The sequence below is a fragment of the Scyliorhinus canicula genome, chromosome 12 (assembly GCF_902713615.1).
Source record: "Scyliorhinus canicula chromosome 12, sScyCan1.1, whole genome shotgun sequence".
NCBI classification, from domain to species: domain Eukaryota; kingdom Metazoa; phylum Chordata; class Chondrichthyes; order Carcharhiniformes; family Scyliorhinidae; genus Scyliorhinus; species Scyliorhinus canicula.
This window is the reverse complement of record NC_052157.1, coordinates 30,815,804-30,834,349: the sequence shown is the minus strand read 5'-3', so window position 1 is coordinate 30,834,349 and position 18,546 is coordinate 30,815,804. Positions and strand designations below refer to the sequence as shown.

Sequence of the window (18,546 nt, the reverse complement as noted above, 5' to 3'; positions counted from 1 at the left end):
CCAGCCTTGTGAGGTTTAGCATATGCAAGGCCCCCCAGCTCCTGGCCACCTGAACCCCCAAGTACCTGAAGCTCCTCTCAGCCCTTTTCAGTGGGAGCCTCCCAATCCCCCCTCCTGGTCCCCCAGGTGTACCACAAACAGCTCGCTTTTCCCAAAGTTAAGCTTATACCCTGAGAAATCCCCAAATTCCTGGAGAATCCCCATCACCACCGGCATTCCCCCCACCGGGTCCGCCACATACAACAATAGGTCATCCGCATAGAGCGACACTCGGTGCTCCTCCCCACACCGAACCAGCCCCCTCGAATACCCCGACTCCCTCACCGCCATAGCCAGGGGTTCAATTGTCAGCGCAAAAAGTAGGGGGGACAGGGGACACCCCTGCCTCGTCCCTCGGTATAGTCGAAAATACTCCGACCTCCTCTTATTCGTGGCCACACTCGCCATTGGGACCTCATACAACAGCCTCACCCAACTGACAAACCCCTCCCCAAACCCGAACCTTTCCAGCACCTCCACAAGTACCCCCACTCGACCCTATCAAAGGCCTTCTCCGCATCTAGCGCCACCACTATCTCCGCCTCCCTTTCCACCGCCGGCATCATAATAACGTTCAAGAGCCTCTGTATATTAGTGTTCAGCTGCCTCCCCTTCACAAACCCTGTTTGATCCTCGTGGATAACCTGCGGCACACAATCTTCTATCCTCGTGGCCAAGATCTTTGCCAACAACTTGACGTCCACATTCAGGAGTGAGATCGGCCTGTATGACCCACACTGCAGGGGATCCTTGTCTCGCTTAAGGATCAAGGAGATCAGCGCCCGAGACATCGTCAGGGGCAAAGCCCCCCCCTCCCTCGCCTCGTTGAAGGTTCTAACCAACAGGGGGCCCAGCAGGTCTGCATACGCCTTGTAAAATTCAACCGGGAACCCATCCGGCCCCGGCGCCTTCCCCGACTGCATGTTCCCTATCCCTTTAACCAGCTCCTCGAGCTCCCCAGACCCTCCACCCGTCCCTCGTCCACCCTCGGGAATCTCAGCTGGTCCAAAAAGCGCCCCTTCCCCCCCTTCTCCGCCAGAGGTTCGGACCGATATAGTCTCTCATAAAAGTCCCTGAAGACCCCATTAATGTCTACCCCCCTCCGCACCACATTTCCTCCCCGGTCCTTAACTCCACCAATCTCCCTGGCCGCATCCCGTTTACGGAGCTGGTGTGGCAGCATCCTACTCGCCTTCTCCCCATACTCGTACACCGCACCCTGAGCCTTTCTCCATTGAGCCTCCACCTTTCTGGTGGTCAACAAGTCGAACTCAGCACGAAGGCTGCGCCGCTCCCTCAGCAATCCCTCCTCCGGGGCCTCCGCGAACCTCCTGTCCACCCTCACCATCTCCCCCACCAATCTCTCCCTTTCTCCATCCTTTTCCAAGCCGCCCCCTCCCCCTCCATCATCCACCTACGTATCATCGCCACATTGGCAGCCCAGTAGTACCCACACAGGTTGGGCAACGCCAACCCCCCCATATCCCTACTCTGCTCCAGGAACACCCTCCTCACCCTCGGGGTCTTCGGCGCCCACACAAACCCCATAATACTCCTATTGACCCTCCTGAAGAAAGCCTTCGGAATCATGGTGGGGAGGCACTGGAAGAGGAACAAGAACCTCGGGAGCACCGGCATTTTGACAGATTGGACCCTGCCCGCTAGGGAGGTGGCAACACATCCCACCTCCTAAATTTCTCCTCCATCTGCTCCACCAGCTTCGTAAAGTTGAGCCTGTGCAAGGTCCCCCAGCTCCTGGCTATCTGGACCCCCAAGTACCTGAAACTCCTCTCCGCCCTTTTCAGCGGGAGCTCCCCAATCCCTCTCTCCTGGTCCCCCGAATGCACCACGATCAGCTCACTCTTCCCCACGTTGAGCTTATACCCAGAGAAGCCCCCGAACTCCTCGAGCGTCCTCATCACCTCCGGCATTCCCCCCACAGGGTCTGCCACGTACAACAATAAATCATCCGCGTATAACGACAGCCGTTGCCCCCCCCCCCCCAAACTGGGGGCACTGACCGGTATAGTTCCTCATAAAAGGCCCTGAACACTCCGTTAATGCCCCTCTCACTCCGCACCAGACTTCCTCCTCCATCCCTAATTCCCCCTATCTCCCTAGCCGCCTCCCGCTGGCAGTGCCTAATCTTAACTAGTATGTAATTTCCAAATTGTGTTTTCCCTACAATGACCCTTTGCTTTTGTGTTATTTATTCTTCAGTTTTTTTTCCCCTTCTTTAGGCCCATCTATGTATGGCCAAACCAAGAACATACTTTTGCTGAAGCCACTTAATCAATACATATATAACCATTCACTACGCAATATGCAAAAGCTGTACGGACCCATTTCCTATCTGACTTTACCTTTTTCTCTGCTGATAACCTGACTGAGACCAGGAATTCACCAAGGATGAAATTGTTGTATAAATCTACATTATGCCACTCTGTGATAGAGTATACTGGTATATTATGCGCTGGGCTAAGAGATTAATACTTTAAATGTTTTGCATAGGTTAAGTTAGAAATATATTGTCAGGGTAAAGGCCAAATTTAAATGTGATATTCATTCATTTCTAAGCCTTCCTGTGCATTCCAATTATACAGTAATTTTGGATTTGTTCTTAAATTATGACTGCTTTGAGTTAAAATTCAGCAGTTTATAAAATTGAAGTTTCAGTGTGTATATAAAGATGCATTGTTAGATCAGTTGTGTGCTGTAATATTTTGAGGAAACAATAACATTGTAATTTTGTGACAATTCTAGGCAGGAGATACAAATAAAAAATAGTTTAACTTGTATAACAATTTGGATACAAGTAGCATACCCATTTAAACATTATAACCGGAAATAATTGCACAATAGCTTTAAAAAAGGAGTCACATTCAGAGTACTGTGACATATTGGATCACCCAGGAAACTACCACAGTAATGGGGCACAAAATTACATATGTGGCTTTCATTGGGACACTCTTGTACAGCTCTGGTCAGGTGAGAGCACGGCCATGTGGTAGGTACATTAATTTGAGGAATTGCTAGGAATCACGAGTCCAACGCAGGATTTTGCCAAACAAAAGTTAAAGATTAACTTAGCATCTCTTACATTTTAGTTAGCAACTTGGGAAGCCTTATGGCATGCTGCCTGTACACTATCCAGTTTTTAAAACATACGCCCTGTCTTTGCTTGTTTCGCTTTCATGCAGCTGGTAATTTGGAAAGGTCTGCTCCCACTCTTCCTTTATTGGTAGATAGATCCTAAATCCATCACTGAGAAAACAGCAAAGAGAGTCAGTTCAATCCTGCTAAATTCAAACACATGAGGCGGGATTCTCCGGCGGTCGACGGCGAAATCGGGAAATGCGATTGGGCGGAGAATCGTTTTCAGCGACAATATTGTGGTGGGTGCCGATTTCACGGCAAATCGCAATTCTCCGATGCCCGTACAGTAAATGCCGTTTGCATATCATTAACAGGCCTGATCCAGTATACTCCGGGATATCCGCGTTTTTCCCAACCGGAAACCCTGTATGAACAGGGATATCCACTGCTTGCTGAAGTCTAGGTCTGAGGCGTTCAAGTCAGGCGACCCTGACCTCAACAAGAAAGCCAGACGACCCTGACCTTTATAAGAAAGCCAGATATGATCTAAAGAAATCCATCAAAGATGCCAAACGATAGTACCGGACCAAGCTCGACTCCCAGGCTAGCCACACGGATCCCCGCCATCTATGGCAAGGTATGCAAGATATAACAGGCTACAAGATGAAGGCATGTAAAATCGTTGGCTCCAACGCACCCCTCCCTGATGAGCTCAACGCATTCTATGCCCACTTTGAGCAAGAGGTCAGCGAGAGCGACCCCTCCACCTCAGAAGCCACGGATGAACTTGTATCTGAGATCAGGGGGGCTGGTTTAGCTCACTGAGTTAAATCGCTGGCCTTTAAAGCAGACCAAGCAGGCCAGCAGCACGGTTCGATTCCCGTACCAGCCTCCCCGGACAGGCGCCGGAATGTAGCGACTAGGGGCTTTTCACAGTAACTTCATTGAAGCCTACTTGTGACAATAAGCGATTTTCATTTGGGCAGCACGGTAGCATTGTGGATAGCACAATCGCTTCACAGCTCCAGGGTCCCAGGTTCGATTCCGGCTTGGGTCACTGTCTGTGCGGAGTCTGCACATCCTCCCCATGTGTGCGTGGGTTTCCTCCGGGTGGTCCGGTTTCCTCCCACAGTCCAAAGATGTGCCGGTTAGGTGGATTGGCCATGATAAAATACCCTTAGTGACCAAAATTGCCCTTAGTGTTGGGTGGGGTTGCTGGGTTATGGGGATAGGGTGGAGGTGTTGACCTTAGGTAGGGTGCTCTTTCCAGGAGCCTGTGCAGACTCAATGGGCCGAATGGCCTCCTTCTGCACTGTAAATTCTATGAAATCACCACTGCAGACGTCAGAGCAGCCTTCCTGAAGGTCAGCCCATGGAAAGCCACTGGCCTGGATGGGATATCCGGACGAGCACTCAGGTCTTGCTGGCGGGGGTATTCACAGACATCTTCAACCTCTCTTTACAACAATCCGAGGTCCCTAACTGCTTCAAGAAGACGACCATGAAATTAAATGAAATGAAAATCGCTTATTGTCATGAGTAGGCTTCAATGAAGTTACTGTGAAAAGCCCCTAGTCGCCACATTCCGGCGCCTGTCTGGGGAGGCTGGTACGGAATCGAACTGTGCTGCCAGCCTGCTTGGTCTGCTTTAAAAGCCAGCGATTTAGCTGAGTGAGCTAAACCAGCCCCTCCCTGTACCAAAAAAAAGTCAAGCAAACTGCCTTAATGACTATCGTCCAGTGGCTCTGACATCCATCATCATGAAGTGCTTCGAAAGGTTAGTCATGGCACGAATCAACTCTAGCCTCCCAGATTGCCTTGATCCACTACAGTTTTCCTACCGCTGCAACAGGTCCACAGCAGACGCCATCTCCATGGCCCTGCACTCTACCCTGGAACACCGAGATAACAAAGACACCTATGTCAGACTCCTATTTATCGACTACAGCTCAGCCTTCAACACCACCATTCCTACAAAACTCATCTCCAAGCTCCGTGGCCTTGGCCTCGGCTCCTCCCTCTGCGACTGGATCCTGAACTTTCTAACCCACAGGCCACAATCAGTAAAGATAGGCAACAACACCTCCTCCATAATCATCCTCAACGCCGGTGCCCCACAAGGCTGTGTCCTCAGCCCCTACTATACTCCTTATACACCTATGACTGTGTGGCCAAATTCCTCTCCAACTTTGCTGATGACACCACTGTAGTGGGTCGGATTTCAAACAATGACGAGACAGAGTATAGGAATGAGATAGAGAATCTGGTGAACTGGTACGACGACAATAATCTCTCCCTCAATGTCAACAAAACAAAGGAGATTATCATCGACTTCAGGAAGCATAGTGGAGAACATGCCCCTGTCTACATCAATGGGAACGAAGTAGAAAGGGTCGAGAGCTTCAAGTTTTTAGGTGTACAGATCACCAACAGCCTGTCTAGGTTCCCCCATGCCGACACTGTAGTTAAGAAAGCCCACCAACGACTCTACTTTCTCAGAAGACTAAGGAAATTTGGCATGTCAGCTACGACCCTCACCAACTTCTACAGATGCACCATAGAAAGCATTCTTTCTCGTTGTATCACAGCTTGGTATGGAGCCTGCTCTACCCAAGACCGCAGGAAACTACAAAAGGTAAATGTAGCCCAGTCCATCACGCAAACCAGCTTCCCATCCATTGACTCTCTCTATAATTCCCGCTGCCTCAGAAAGGCAGCCAGCATAATTAAGGACCCCACGCACCCCGGACATACTCTCTTCCACCTGCTTCCGTCAGGAAAGAGATACCAAAGTTTGAGGTCACGTACCAACCGACTCAAGAACAGCTTCTTCCCTACTGCCATCAGACTTTTGAATGGACCCAGCTCGTATTGAGTTGATCTTCTCTCTACACCTTGCTATAACTGTAACATTATATTCTGCAGTCTCGTCTTCCTTCCTTGTGTACGGTATGCATTGTTTGAACAGTATGCAAGAAATAATACTTTTCACTGTATACTAATACATGTGACAGTAATAAATCAAATCAAATCCGTGATTCCCCGCCTCCAATGGCCGCGATGGTGCGGTCCACTTATGCTTTTAAAAATCGTGAAACAGGCATCGTGGCTGATGAGGGAGAGAGTGGTAGGACATGGAGAGGCGCGACAGTGGGTGGCTGGGCCAGACTCTGGCAAGGCTGACAGGGCCAGGGGAACGGGCTGTGTGGTCGGGGTGAGCCCCCACGGGAATGGGTTGGTGTCCAGGCACGGATCATCTTTGCCGCGGCCTGTAAGGCAGCCATCTTGCAGCACACCCCACAGTCTGCCCGCCTTGGTTCTGCAGAGTGACACCGGCTGTATGGGTGCCCCAACTCTCCCTAACCCCACCACCTGCCATACCGCCCAACCCAGGGCCCACCCAGGGCAATTCCCACAGTAGCCCCTAAGGGGGCCGTGAAGCGTACCGCTGGTAAGGGCAGTGCCAGCCGAGGGTACCCCTTGCAGCAGGGACCGGTACCAAGGCCAGAGTCTCCACGATGCAGTGGACCGACAAGGCCAAGGGTGTGCGGGGGGGGGGGGGGGGGGGGGGGCAAGGGTGTGTGGGGGGGGGGGGGGGGGAGGAAGGGGTGTTGAACATGATGGGGCTGAGTCCATAGTGTCAACCGGGGGCACCGTGCACCCGTTGGACCTGACTGGGCACGGGGGCACGAACCATGCTAACATGTCTGCCTTTTACCCCCTGCAGATGATGGATATTGGAATACAACTAGCAATGGTGGCCTTCCTCCTAGTCGCCGCAGCCCTGGCGGATGCCATGTGGCTGTACGAGCGGGCGTAGCTCGAGGATGAGGAAGCTGCAGCAGCAGAGCCTGCCCCGGAGGAACAGGAGGCAGCCACCCAGGTTGGAGAACCGGCAGTCCAACAGGCCGATGATGTGCCAAGGAGGCGGCACGTGAGGCCTCATGTGTACCGGAAGCACCTGCTATTCGAGGACCAGCCGAACCAGATTTGAACCCGAAGATGCTGAGCAGGGGGACAGGGCAACATACCTGCCAGATCATGGTGCATTTGGCACCACGGGAAATGGGGGAGGATACCTGCTCCCGGTGTGCATCAAGGTGAAGGTCACCCTGAACCTCTACGCCACGGGGTCCTCCCAGGCGCCGAGTGGGGACCTGTCCGGGATCTCACAGAGCTCGGTGCACAGGTGCATCAGCGTCGTCACTAAGGCCCTATATGCCCAGTCGCCACAATACATCCACTTCAATGTGGACCGAGCCCACCAGGATGCCTGGGCAGAGGGGGTTCGCTGCCATCAACGGGATGCCCCGGGTCCAGGGTGTGATCGCCGGGAAGCATTTTGCCTTACGAGCACCAGGAGACGGACAGGCCGCTGTACACAAACTGAAAGTGAACCACAAGTTCACTCGATGAACTTGCAGCTGATATGTGACAATCAGCTGCGCTTCATGCACGTCTGCAATGGGCGATGTGCACGACATCTTCATCCAGGCACACTTGACGAATCTTGGCTCCTGAGTGACAGGAGTTATCCACTGATAACACCTATTTGGAGGTCACAGACCGACGCGTAGACCGGCTACAACGACACCCATGCAGCCAGGGGTGTGATCAAGCGGTGCTTCGGCATCTTGAAGATGCAGTTCATGTGCCCGGACCGCTCTGGAGGAACCTTCCAGTATGACACTGAGAGGGTTGCCCACGTTGTGATGGCCTGCTGCATCCTCCACAACATCGCGCAGCAGAGGGGCGATGTGCTGGAGGAGGAGGAGGATGAAGGCCAGGCCACATCAGATGAGGAGGATACGGGGAGGATGACGATGGGGAGGACTTGGGGCCAAAGCAGGCATAGGAGCCGCACAGGTGTGTGCGAGAGCCGACACACACGGGATACTCTAATCGCCTTCATGTTCACCGACTCGGGGCGCCGGGGACTAACCACAGGCACGGACACCTTATCCCACCCTCCCTCTCCCCACCTGCAACCCCTTCCGTGATACATACCAGCCGCACTACGGGGTGCGGGCCCTAGGTTGACAGTAACAGTGGGTCTGGACCATGAGCTGGAGGATGGTGACCATCCGCTCTGCAATGAGCCCTGGTGCTCCGCATCATTTGGCAAGTCTGACTTCTGCCCATGGAAGCAATTTCCACCGTCCACCTGGGTGATCCCTGTATGTGAGCTGACCATTCCATCACATGGTCTCATTACATCTCCGGGATGATGGTGGTGGGGACGGGAGGGAGGGAGAGGAGCCCAGGCCATCCACAACATCCGCCCATTTCCCCTGCGTCCCCTCCTGGCCATACCAGACCAGCCCACCCATCGCACTCATCTGACAGAGCATCGCAACAGGTTGTAACCATGTTAACAGGTGTTTAATGTGCACATATATTTACAGATATGTGCCCGAGGCCCTATCACTAAACTGTGCCCTGCACCCGTGCCAACTTAACTGGTGTCTAACTTCCTGATCTCACGGGCCCTAACGCCACGTTCAGGTGGATCCCTAGATGGTACATTAGGAGTGGAGAAGGCCTGCTGTGATTCCCGCCTTGCGACCTAGGCCTGCGTTGACGGCCATCTTCTGGGGTGACCACGCTTACCAGTGACAGGGGAGAAGGGGCAGGGGGAGAGTCTGAGGTGCTGCGGTGTTCCTGCACCTTCTCTGCGGGAGTCACTGGCATGGGCTCCATCACCTCCTCCTCCCGCGGGGTGTCCGATGGCCACCGGCCTGCTCCACGGACGGGGGTGCGAGCGGAGCTATCCCCTGAGGCTTCCCTGTGAATGGTGCTGACAGTCCTGGCCCGCTCTGGTTCCTCTCATGGGGGGAATAGGGTGGCTCCGTCTCTGCAACTGGCTGGAGATACCACATGGACCCCTCCATCACCAAGACACAAGACAAGATGCACGATTAGACTGCAGGCTAGTAGTGGTGAGTGTGGGGGTGAGGATGGTGTGTAGGTGGTGTTGAGGGCGACCACAACTCAGTGAGACTTTCATACACCTATGTAAGACTGCTGATCATCGACTACAGCTCCGCCTTCAACACCATTATCCCGACAAGGCTAATAACCCCCACTCTCATCACCACCAGCCTGTAATCTTGGACTTGACCGCTCCCTGTTTAGCTGGGTCCTCGACCTCCTCACCAACAGACTGCAATCTGTCAGGATAGGCAACAGCACCTCCTCCACAATAATCCTCAACACCGGGGCCCCGCAAGGATGTATGCTCAGTCCTCTACTGTACCCCCTATATACACACATGACTGTGTGGCAAGATTTAACTCCAACTCAATATATAAGTTTGCGGATGATATGACTGTGGTGGGCCGTATCTCAAACAACGATGAATCAGACTACGGGAGGGAGATAACCCTAATTTTTCACTGTACTTCGGTACATGTGATAATAAATCACATCAAATCATTTTATATGTCGACAGCAGATTTTTCTTTAAATTTTCTTTGTGCCATTGCAAACCTCCTCTTCAGGCTGCTAAGTATTTAATAGGAGGAGAACCTGGACTCAAACAGGAAAAGAAATGGACAGAGGGGTGCATCAGATCGAAAAACCAGGGATACTACCATGACTTTGCAGGTTAATAGAAAAGACCTGTGAACTACTTATGATCCATGGGCTACAGTTTAAATACCACTGACCTATGCAAAGGCAGGATTGACAATTTAATGTGAACCGTAGCAATACAGTAATTACACTCAACTCTGGATTGCTGTATGCATGTTCCACTTGTAGCAATTTATAGCTGCCCTGTATGCCAAATATTATTTTGTTGGTAGTTGTCCCACTGCCCTTAACAGGTTCCTTGTAATAGTCAGCCTTTCCTCTAAAAAGGGTGTATTCAACTTTGGATGCCTGAATGGCATTTGGCAAATCAAATTACATTTAGGTTAATCTGTCAAAGCACATTTAAGTGTCTGAGAAGCCAAATGTTTCACTGAGATAATAAAATTTTGAAATAAGTGAAAATACTTCTGATTTCAATTTGTTTTTACTCCATAAATTCAAACCGGACATATTACAATTTGCCGCTGAAACACTATATACAACTGGATTGCAGATTATATTCTTAGACTGTGAGGTTTGTATGTTTTATCCTTATTTTAGTGTACATAATTATAGTAATAAAACCATTGAGTTCTGGGGTGCAATATTTGCTAAATATTTAACATTATAGCTGGGTGAACATTTCTTCTCTGCTTTTGTCCTTGATTTTTCAGTCTTTCTGAGAGTCCGAGTGGGAATTTTAACATGGGCGCATGAGTGGCATTGTGTGAGGGTTGGGGTTAAATGGGAAAAGTTCTGAGTGCTTCGGGAAAACACTGCAACCCACTGAATTCTGGGTTTTACTAAGACAGGACAAGGGGCGGGCAGCTAAGCAGGCTCCCCGCACAGTTTGGCATTTTAAAAGTGCTAATGAGACTGAAAGCCTCAGGTTTAACCTGCTTTGCAGTTTAACTTTGTGGTTGACTGGATTTTGCAGCAGTAACAAGGCGAGAACAGCCTTAGGGAGAAAACAAGTAACTTCACAGCCTCCTGTGTGAGCCAGAAGAAGCAGAAGGTGATCCTTCCAGCCCCGATCATGAGGTGATCAACCTCCTCCCTCCCAAGATAGAGGATTGGACCTTGAAGGGTTGGGGATCGGATTTATCTGGTACAACGACCTCCTCTGGAGTGCTCCAGGCCAGACTGCAAGCCAAGTCAATCATGCTGACTTACAACAGGGAGCCTGTCAGGACACTGGAGATTCGGACTTTCAGGTTTCTCATGTGTTACCGGTCGCCCCCTCAAGGCTGAGTTAGATGGATCTTTGACTAACAAGGGAGTCCAGGGTTATGAGGGACGGGCAGGAAAATGAAGTTACGGTCACAATCGGATCAGCTATAATCTTATTGAATGATGGAGCAGGCTCGAGGGCCCAACAGGTCTGCTGCTGCTCTTATTTCTAGTGTTCTTATGCTCCCTACGGCTCACCACTCCCAGCATGTCGACAAGTAAAGGCTCTTTCCTCCTCAATTTTAACTATGTTAGTTCCAGAAGAACAAAGTCATGTTTTGAACAAGAGATAGGAAAATTGAGACTAAAATATTTGACTTTTTTTTTAAATTTTAGTGCTAAACACAAAACTATTGAATTGCATGCAGCTGATGACGTAGCAGTTCCAGAGGACTTTTCCAATTTCTCTCTTGAAAAGACAATCAACAAAATTGAAGGTCAACTGGAGGATGGCTTTTCAGCTGATGTGGAAAATGAAGTCATGCCCAGCATTGGCAATGAAATGGGCACAGGTGGGTCTAAAGGCTTTGCATTACCACTATTTCTCTAGATTAGGCAATTCAGTTGTTAAAATCTGCATTATTCTGTCAAAAAAAAACTTGCAGTAGAGTAAACCTATCAGAAACATTTCAAAAAGTTACTAAAATTGAGTAGAAGAACCATGATAAAATTACACCACGAGATTTGCATTCTAAGTTTCGGGTTTCACAGACTGTTGTAGAAATTGGGTCACATTTCAGGGATTTCAGAAACCACAGAAGCTTTAATACTGTATTCACTCAGGTTTAATTAAATGATTGGAGTTTTGGGCTAGTTAATTTTGTAATTGGACATCAACAACATTAATCTGAAGTGAGAGAGAAGAGGAGACTTTTTTGCTTTGCATCTTCTTATTGAACAGCATTGGAAAACAGATTTTGTCAGTTAAATAGCTGAGAAATGTGCAGCTTCAACTAATTTTTGTATGAGTTTAACTGATGTTATGAGTCTGTTTTTGCGTTCAATGCTTTAAGTTCTAAATCTTCATTTTATTCTAACCCCCACTTCCGTAACCTTAGTATGTAGGTAAACAATTTACCAAAATGGTTATTTGAAAAGAGGTTTCAAAGCTTTTGTGCAGGTTGAATGCGATTGCGGGGATGGGGCGGTGAAGTGGACCTGGGTGGGTGCTCTCTCGGGTGCACACTCAAAGGGCTGAGTGGCCTTCTTCTGCACTGTAGGGATTCTATGAAAACATCAGCCAGTGCACATCTCTCTTATGCAAGCTTGTGGAAACAAAATTTGAACCATTGTTATAATGGGCATCACTAGTCGGTTATTTCAGAAAAGTACCTTGGGGTCCAGCATCCTTGCAAGTGTTCACATATGTAATGAAGTCTTACAACACCAGGTTAAAGTCCAACAAGCTTATTTGTAATTACTAACTTTCGGAGCGTAGCTCCTTCATCGGGTGTCTCGCCTGATGAATGAGCTACGCTCCGAAACCTAGAGACTCCAAATAAACCTGTTGGGCTTTAACCTGGTGTTGTAAGACTTCTTACTGTGCCCACCCCAGTCCAACACCAGCATCTCCACATCACATATGTAATGAGAAGAGGAGCGTATGAAGCAGTAGAAAGTATTAAAATGACCTTTCTTTAACAAGCACTGGAGCAAATGTAGATGATAGGAATTAGGCTGATTGTTCTCTGCAGGAAGTCACTAAAAATCAGTAAGAAGAGTTTTTTTCCGAAAGCAAGTGCATGGTAATAATCGGAACATCTAAAGCACAGAAACGTTGTTCAAGATTTCAGAACAGGAGGACTGAATTGGTTAATTATTCCCCCCTTCTCTGACAAATTCCTCTTTTATTCTTTGATTCTTCTGTTTCTTCCTTATAATGGCATTGGCTTATTTTCTGGGGTATGATTCCACAAGCAATATCTACCCTCTAATACATCACTGGAGTGTTGGTGTGCTGTGTGACCAGCTAAAGCCAAGCTTGATCCTGCCCTGTGCAAATGTCCATGCAATTTGTCCATTTCCCCCAACCAAACTTAGGAATACTGAGTTCTGTTGCCAGTTCCCCAATGTTGCCTTGTTGAGACCAGCCAACTCAACACAGGCCAGGAACATTCCGAGTGTCAATAGCTCAGGCACTTCTGCCTATAATTGACAGCTCATTTTAAACTATTTTTCAGAATCACATAAAACATGATTGTAAGAATATACTTTATGGATCTCTTTTGATTGTAATAAAGGTTATAATAAGTCTGTAAATGGTGGAAAAAGAGACTGACATAGAGCAGGAATCTATGTGTTCCAGACCAGTGTGATGGAAAAATAACCTATCGCCAAAAATGCAGAGGCAGAGAGGTTTTGCATTCCACCACATGCTCACTTGTTAATTTCCTTTCTGATTTATCATCACAATTCGTGTGGGCGATGGCTAGTCCTGCAAGATGAGAAAGAGATCAAAACCTTGGCTGTCTTGCAGAAGGTGCAATATGTGCAGTTTTGGAATAAACTAGCTTTGGATAAGGCTGGTGGATTAATAGTGTCATCTTCTATCTGTAACATCAGGTCTAGATTTACTGCTCTTTGTTTGATGTACTGCCAGCTGGTATATCCTTGAAGGTTGCACACAATGCTTGAACAAAACATGTAATCTGTGCATAATCTGGGGTTCATGTTCCTGCAAGACATTTGTTTGTGTAGAAAGATCAGTTCTGGCTCCAAACATATACATGTGAAAAACAGATTTTTGCTACCACTCCAAATTTTAGTGGGGGGCAGTTTGACCATGGTGAGACAGCTGTAATGTTTCAGATTCAAGATTGTGAGTATTCTTTTTGAATGGGAATGGATTCAGATATAGTCTCTTTCAGTGATACAGAATTAACATATCTGGACAAATAACTTGCACCTGTTAATTGACTGAAATCTATCTGCTGACAGTCCTAAAATTAAAACAACATACAACAAATTTCTATAGTGTAACTTTCAAAGAAACAAGAGTGGGGGGCTACATTTTTTTATTCATTCAAGGGATATGGATTTCACTGGCTTGGCCAACATTTTTTGCCCAACCATAATTGCCCTTGAGAATGTGGTGGTGAGCTGCCTCCTTGAACTGTTGCCTCCATGGTGCTACAGTTAGGGAGAAAGTTCCAAGATTTTAACCCAGTGGTAGTGAAGGAATGGCTATACATTTCCAAGTCAGGACGGTGAGTGGTTTAGAGGGGAATTTCCAGGTGACTGTGTTCCCATGTATCTGCTGCCCTTGTCCTTCTAGATGGTAGTGGTTGCAGGTTTGGAAGGTGCTGTCTAAGGAGCCTTGGTGAGTTCCTGCAGTGCATCTTGTAGCTGGTACACTCTACTGCTGCTGTGTCGATGGTGAAGGGAGTGAATATTTGTTAATGGGGTGCCAATCAAACGGATTTCTTTGGCCTGGATGGTGCCGAGCTTCTTGAATATTGTTATCATCCAGGCAAGGAGAGAGTATTCCATTACACTCCTGACATGAGCTTTGTAGATTCTGGATTGCTTTGTAGATTCTGGACAGACTTTGAGAAGTTAGGTGAGTTACTCACTGCAGGATTCCCATCCTCCGACAATACTGAGCGTTAGTGAACTGGTTATTGCTAAGCAACAGGCGCTTGCTAATGATGTTAATGGCCTCTTCCATACCTTTACTGATCATCGAGAATAGACTGATGCGGGCGGTAATTGGCTGGGATGGATTTGTCCTGCTTCTTTTCTACAGTGCTGCTTCTTGTCTAAGTACATTCCTGAGCAATTTTTCACATTGCTGGGCAGATGCCAGTGTTGTAGCTGTACTGGAACAGCTTAGCTAGGGGGTGTGGTAAGTTCTGGAGCGTAAATCTTCAGTACTATTGCCAGAATATTGTTAGGACTTAAAGCCTTTGCAGTATCCAGTGCTTTCAGCCATTTATTGATATCACATGGAGTGAATCAAATTGGCTGAAGACCAGAATTTGTGATGTTGAAGATCTCCAGAGGAGGCCAAGATGGATCATCCCACGGGAAGCCAGCATGAAACCGATTTTGCATCCCACTAATGGCATGTAAATGAAGGCCTGACCGGAATCGTGCCCCCACATCTGATGCTCTGTTATGCCAGCAGGAAAATACGTCGGTCCAAAACATGTCTGCACCAAAAGGCATGCAAAGGTCAGGACCTAATGTTAGGGTCTTGCTCAGATCGCGGAGGAGATCTAGGGCAACATGCACATCACATGCTGGGTGGACCTTCATGCACATGGCGCCACCGTGAAGCAGTTCATGCACATGGCGCCACTGTGAAGCAGTTCTCAGAAGGTGGGAGGTCCAAACGCAGCAACCTTATCATCACTGATCTCGGACCTGCTTTAGAACTTCAGGTTCTTCACCATGGGCTGATAACGATGTGGCGAAGGGTGGGGGTGGGGTAGCGATGGAGGGTAGTTTATGTGCAAGTAGGAGAGGAAGATCTTTGGGGGGAGGTGGAATGAAATTATCATTTGGAGGGTGAAACTGGGACGCGGGGATGAGGGTGTTGAGGGTGGAGTGAAGCTGAGTTGGGGAGGGAGCTTGGAGAAGAAAGGAGTAAAGGGGAAGAAAGGGTCATGGAGAGAAAGGGAAAAGGGGAGAAAAGTGTAATGGGGAGAATGGTGCAAGTGTGGGGTAGGTGTAAAGGGAGTAAGGGAAGAAAGGAGTTAGTAGAGAGTTTTGGAGGGGAGGAGAAAGGCGGGGGTCGGCGTAAGTGGGAAGAAAGAGTAAATAGGGGATTGGAATGTCCAGTGAATGTGCAAGGAAGTGGTTTGTGGAGTCAATGACTACATCCTGGGGAGCAAAATGAGGGGATGTGGTAAGGTGGAATGTTGAGTGTGAAAGGGGGCAGAAGGAGCCTCACGAAGTATATAATGATCCTGAAAGACATTATTTAATGACTGTGAATATATTTGCAGATGATACAGTGACAGTGTTCACCCTTACAATCACTTGTGATCAAAACTTTATAGGTGGGATTCTTCGTCCCGCTGCACCCATGTTCTGGGGTGCGGCACGTCCTAGCCGGCAGCGGGCTTCTCCGTCCTGCCAGCCAGTCAGTGGGATTTCCCATTGTGGGCAGCCCCACGCCATCGGGAAATACCCAGGTGCGCTGCCGGTGCAACGGAGAATCCCGACAGCAGAGAATCCAGCCCCTTGATTTTACGTATTACTTATTTTCAATGATGCACTGACATCCAAAACAGGGGTGGAGACAGTCTGTGGAGTTCTTTGCCATGTTGCCTTTGATGACTTTGATGGCTGTCCTTTGGAAAGCCGAGGCCCAGAGGGCCCCAGTTGATCTTGGGTTTCCGTTGGTGGTCCAGCTGCTCCGTGTCCGGTTGCTGCCTCCATTCCGGTGCCCAAGGATCCTGGCCTGACCCCTTGTGGGGAATGAGCTTCTAGAGGGAGGTTGGGGAGCCCCGAGGTTGGGGTGCCCCTTCCCCTCTTGCATTGGCACTGTATGAATTCACCCGTGGCATCGGCAGTGAAGTGCAGGTCTGCATGCCTATCTGGCAGAAGCCGGGTGTTCTGCTGGACCAGGGTCTTCATGGCGTCCATCATTCTCCCCCTGGAGACCTTTAGACACGGACATGGGGGCACCGCTTTACCAGAGAGCACATGGACGGACTCCTCTGACTCACCAGCCACTATGTTGAGGGCTTCTAACTGCCCTGCTTGATGTTGTCCCACCTCTTGCGACTCTCCACCATCAGTTGGAAGGCTGATTCCAGAGACTCACCATCGAACTCCGAGCTCATTGGAGGGTCCTCGGCTGAACTATCCTCCTCCTGCGGACATGTGTCCATGCAGTGACCACCAGATTGTGAGACCCTTCTTGAACAAACACTAATACCCACCAAGGTGTGTGTTCCAGAGCTGGTGGAGGGTGCAACTGAGCACCTCTGCAGGTGTGGAAATCTCTCATTTATTCCCTCCTGGCCCATCTCTGAGCTTGGCTTGGGTTGGAGTTTGTTAGAGACCCTTTCTCCTCCTCCACAGGCCGTTTTCTCTTTTTGGAGACACGTGTAAGTAAGTTAGGAGAGTGTAAGTGACAACATGAAGGCACATTCGACCGTTCGGTTTGCATCGAGTGGATAAATCCTTACTAGCTGGACGTCCAAGGCTAAGTTTCTCGTCGTCAGTGGCTCTGTTGGGCTCCACTCCTGCAAGCTCAGATGCTCTCTCCTCAAATTCAATCAGAGCCCTGCGTCCCGGGGTGATAGATCAAACTGGTTTTGTGCAGGGCAGGCAGTTGACGGCGAATGTGAGGAGACTGCTTGATGTAATCATGATGCCTTTGGAGGGGCAGGAGGTGGAGGTAGTGGTGGCAAGGGACATGGATAAGGCCTTCGATCAGGTGGAGTGGACTGTCTACTGGAGGTGTTGGGGCAGTTTAGGTTCGGGCAGGGATTTGTAGATTGGGTCTGGTTGCTGTATAAGGCACCAGTCGCAAGTGTGCGATGAACCAAGAGAGTTTGGGGGAAGAGGCAGGGGAGCCCACTTTTCGCCTTGACGGTAGCGCCACTGACAATGGCACTTAGGGCGTTGAGGGACTGTCAAGAGATTGGATAGGGGGAGGGGATGGGAGGCGTCAAGCACAGGGTCTCATTGTATGCAGACAACCTGTTGCTGTATATTTCAGACCTGTTGGACAGTATTGGAGGCATCAGAGGGATTTTAGAGGAATTTGGCCGGTTTTCGGGATACAAGTTGAATGTGAGGAAGAGCGAGGTTTTCCCTATTGAGACTAGAGGGCAGGAAAGAAGGTTAGGGTCGCTGCCATTTGGGTGGTGGGGCGAGCTTTAAATACTTAGGTATCCAGGTGATGCGGGGTTGGGCGCATCTGCAAAAGTTAAACCTGGCTCAGCTAGTGGAGAGGTGAAAGTGGATTTCAAGAGGTGAGATTTAGCTGGTGGGGTGGGTGCAGACAGTAAAAATGACGGTGCTGCCAAGGTTTCTGTTCATTTTCCAGAACCTCCCAATCTTCGTTCCCAAGTCATTTTTTAAGAAGGCCAATGCGTTGATCTCTGGTTTTTTGTGGGTGGGAAGACCCCGCAAGTTAGGAGGGCTTTCCTGGAGCGGGAGCAAGGGGGTGGGGTCTGGCGCTGCCGAACATTATGAATTACTACTGGGCGGCGAATATTGCTATGGTTAGGAAATTGATCGTGGGGAGGGGTCGGCATGGGGTCAGATGGAGGCGGCATCGTGTAGGGGAACATGTTTGACGGCTTTGTTGTCAGCGCCTCTGCCATTCACGCCAGCCAGGTACTTCCTGAGCCCACTGGTGGTGCCAGCCCAACAGAGTGTAAGGGCTGTGGAGGCAGCAGTTAGGACTGGAGGTGTGGGCATCTATTTGCGACAACATTGGTTTGCCCCAGAGAGAATGGATGCGAGGTTTCAGGGGTGACGGCAGGCAGGGATTGAGCGATTTGGCGATCTGTTCATAGGGCGTAAATCTGCGGTTGGAGGATCTGGACAAAGAGTACAAGTTGCCCAGGGGAAACGGCTTTAAGTACCTGCATGTCCGAGACTTTGTAAGGAGAGAGGTACCATCCTTTCCTGGGCAGCCGCCCC

At 49.3% G+C, this 18,546-nt stretch overlaps 1 protein-coding gene across 4 annotated transcripts in view; it reads left to right on the top strand.

The window, feature by feature from the left end:
* tex9 (testis expressed 9) overlaps positions 1-18,546 on the top strand; it is a 113,127-nt gene that overhangs the window by 39,146 nt on the left and 55,435 nt on the right. For all 4 annotated transcript variants that reach the window (XM_038813542.1, XM_038813541.1, XM_038813543.1 and 1 more), the window contains one exon: positions 11,275-11,450. In XM_038813542.1, the coding sequence (XP_038669470.1) occupies positions 11,275-11,450 (176 nt within the window). The remainder of the gene's footprint in view (positions 1-11,274; positions 11,451-18,546) is intronic.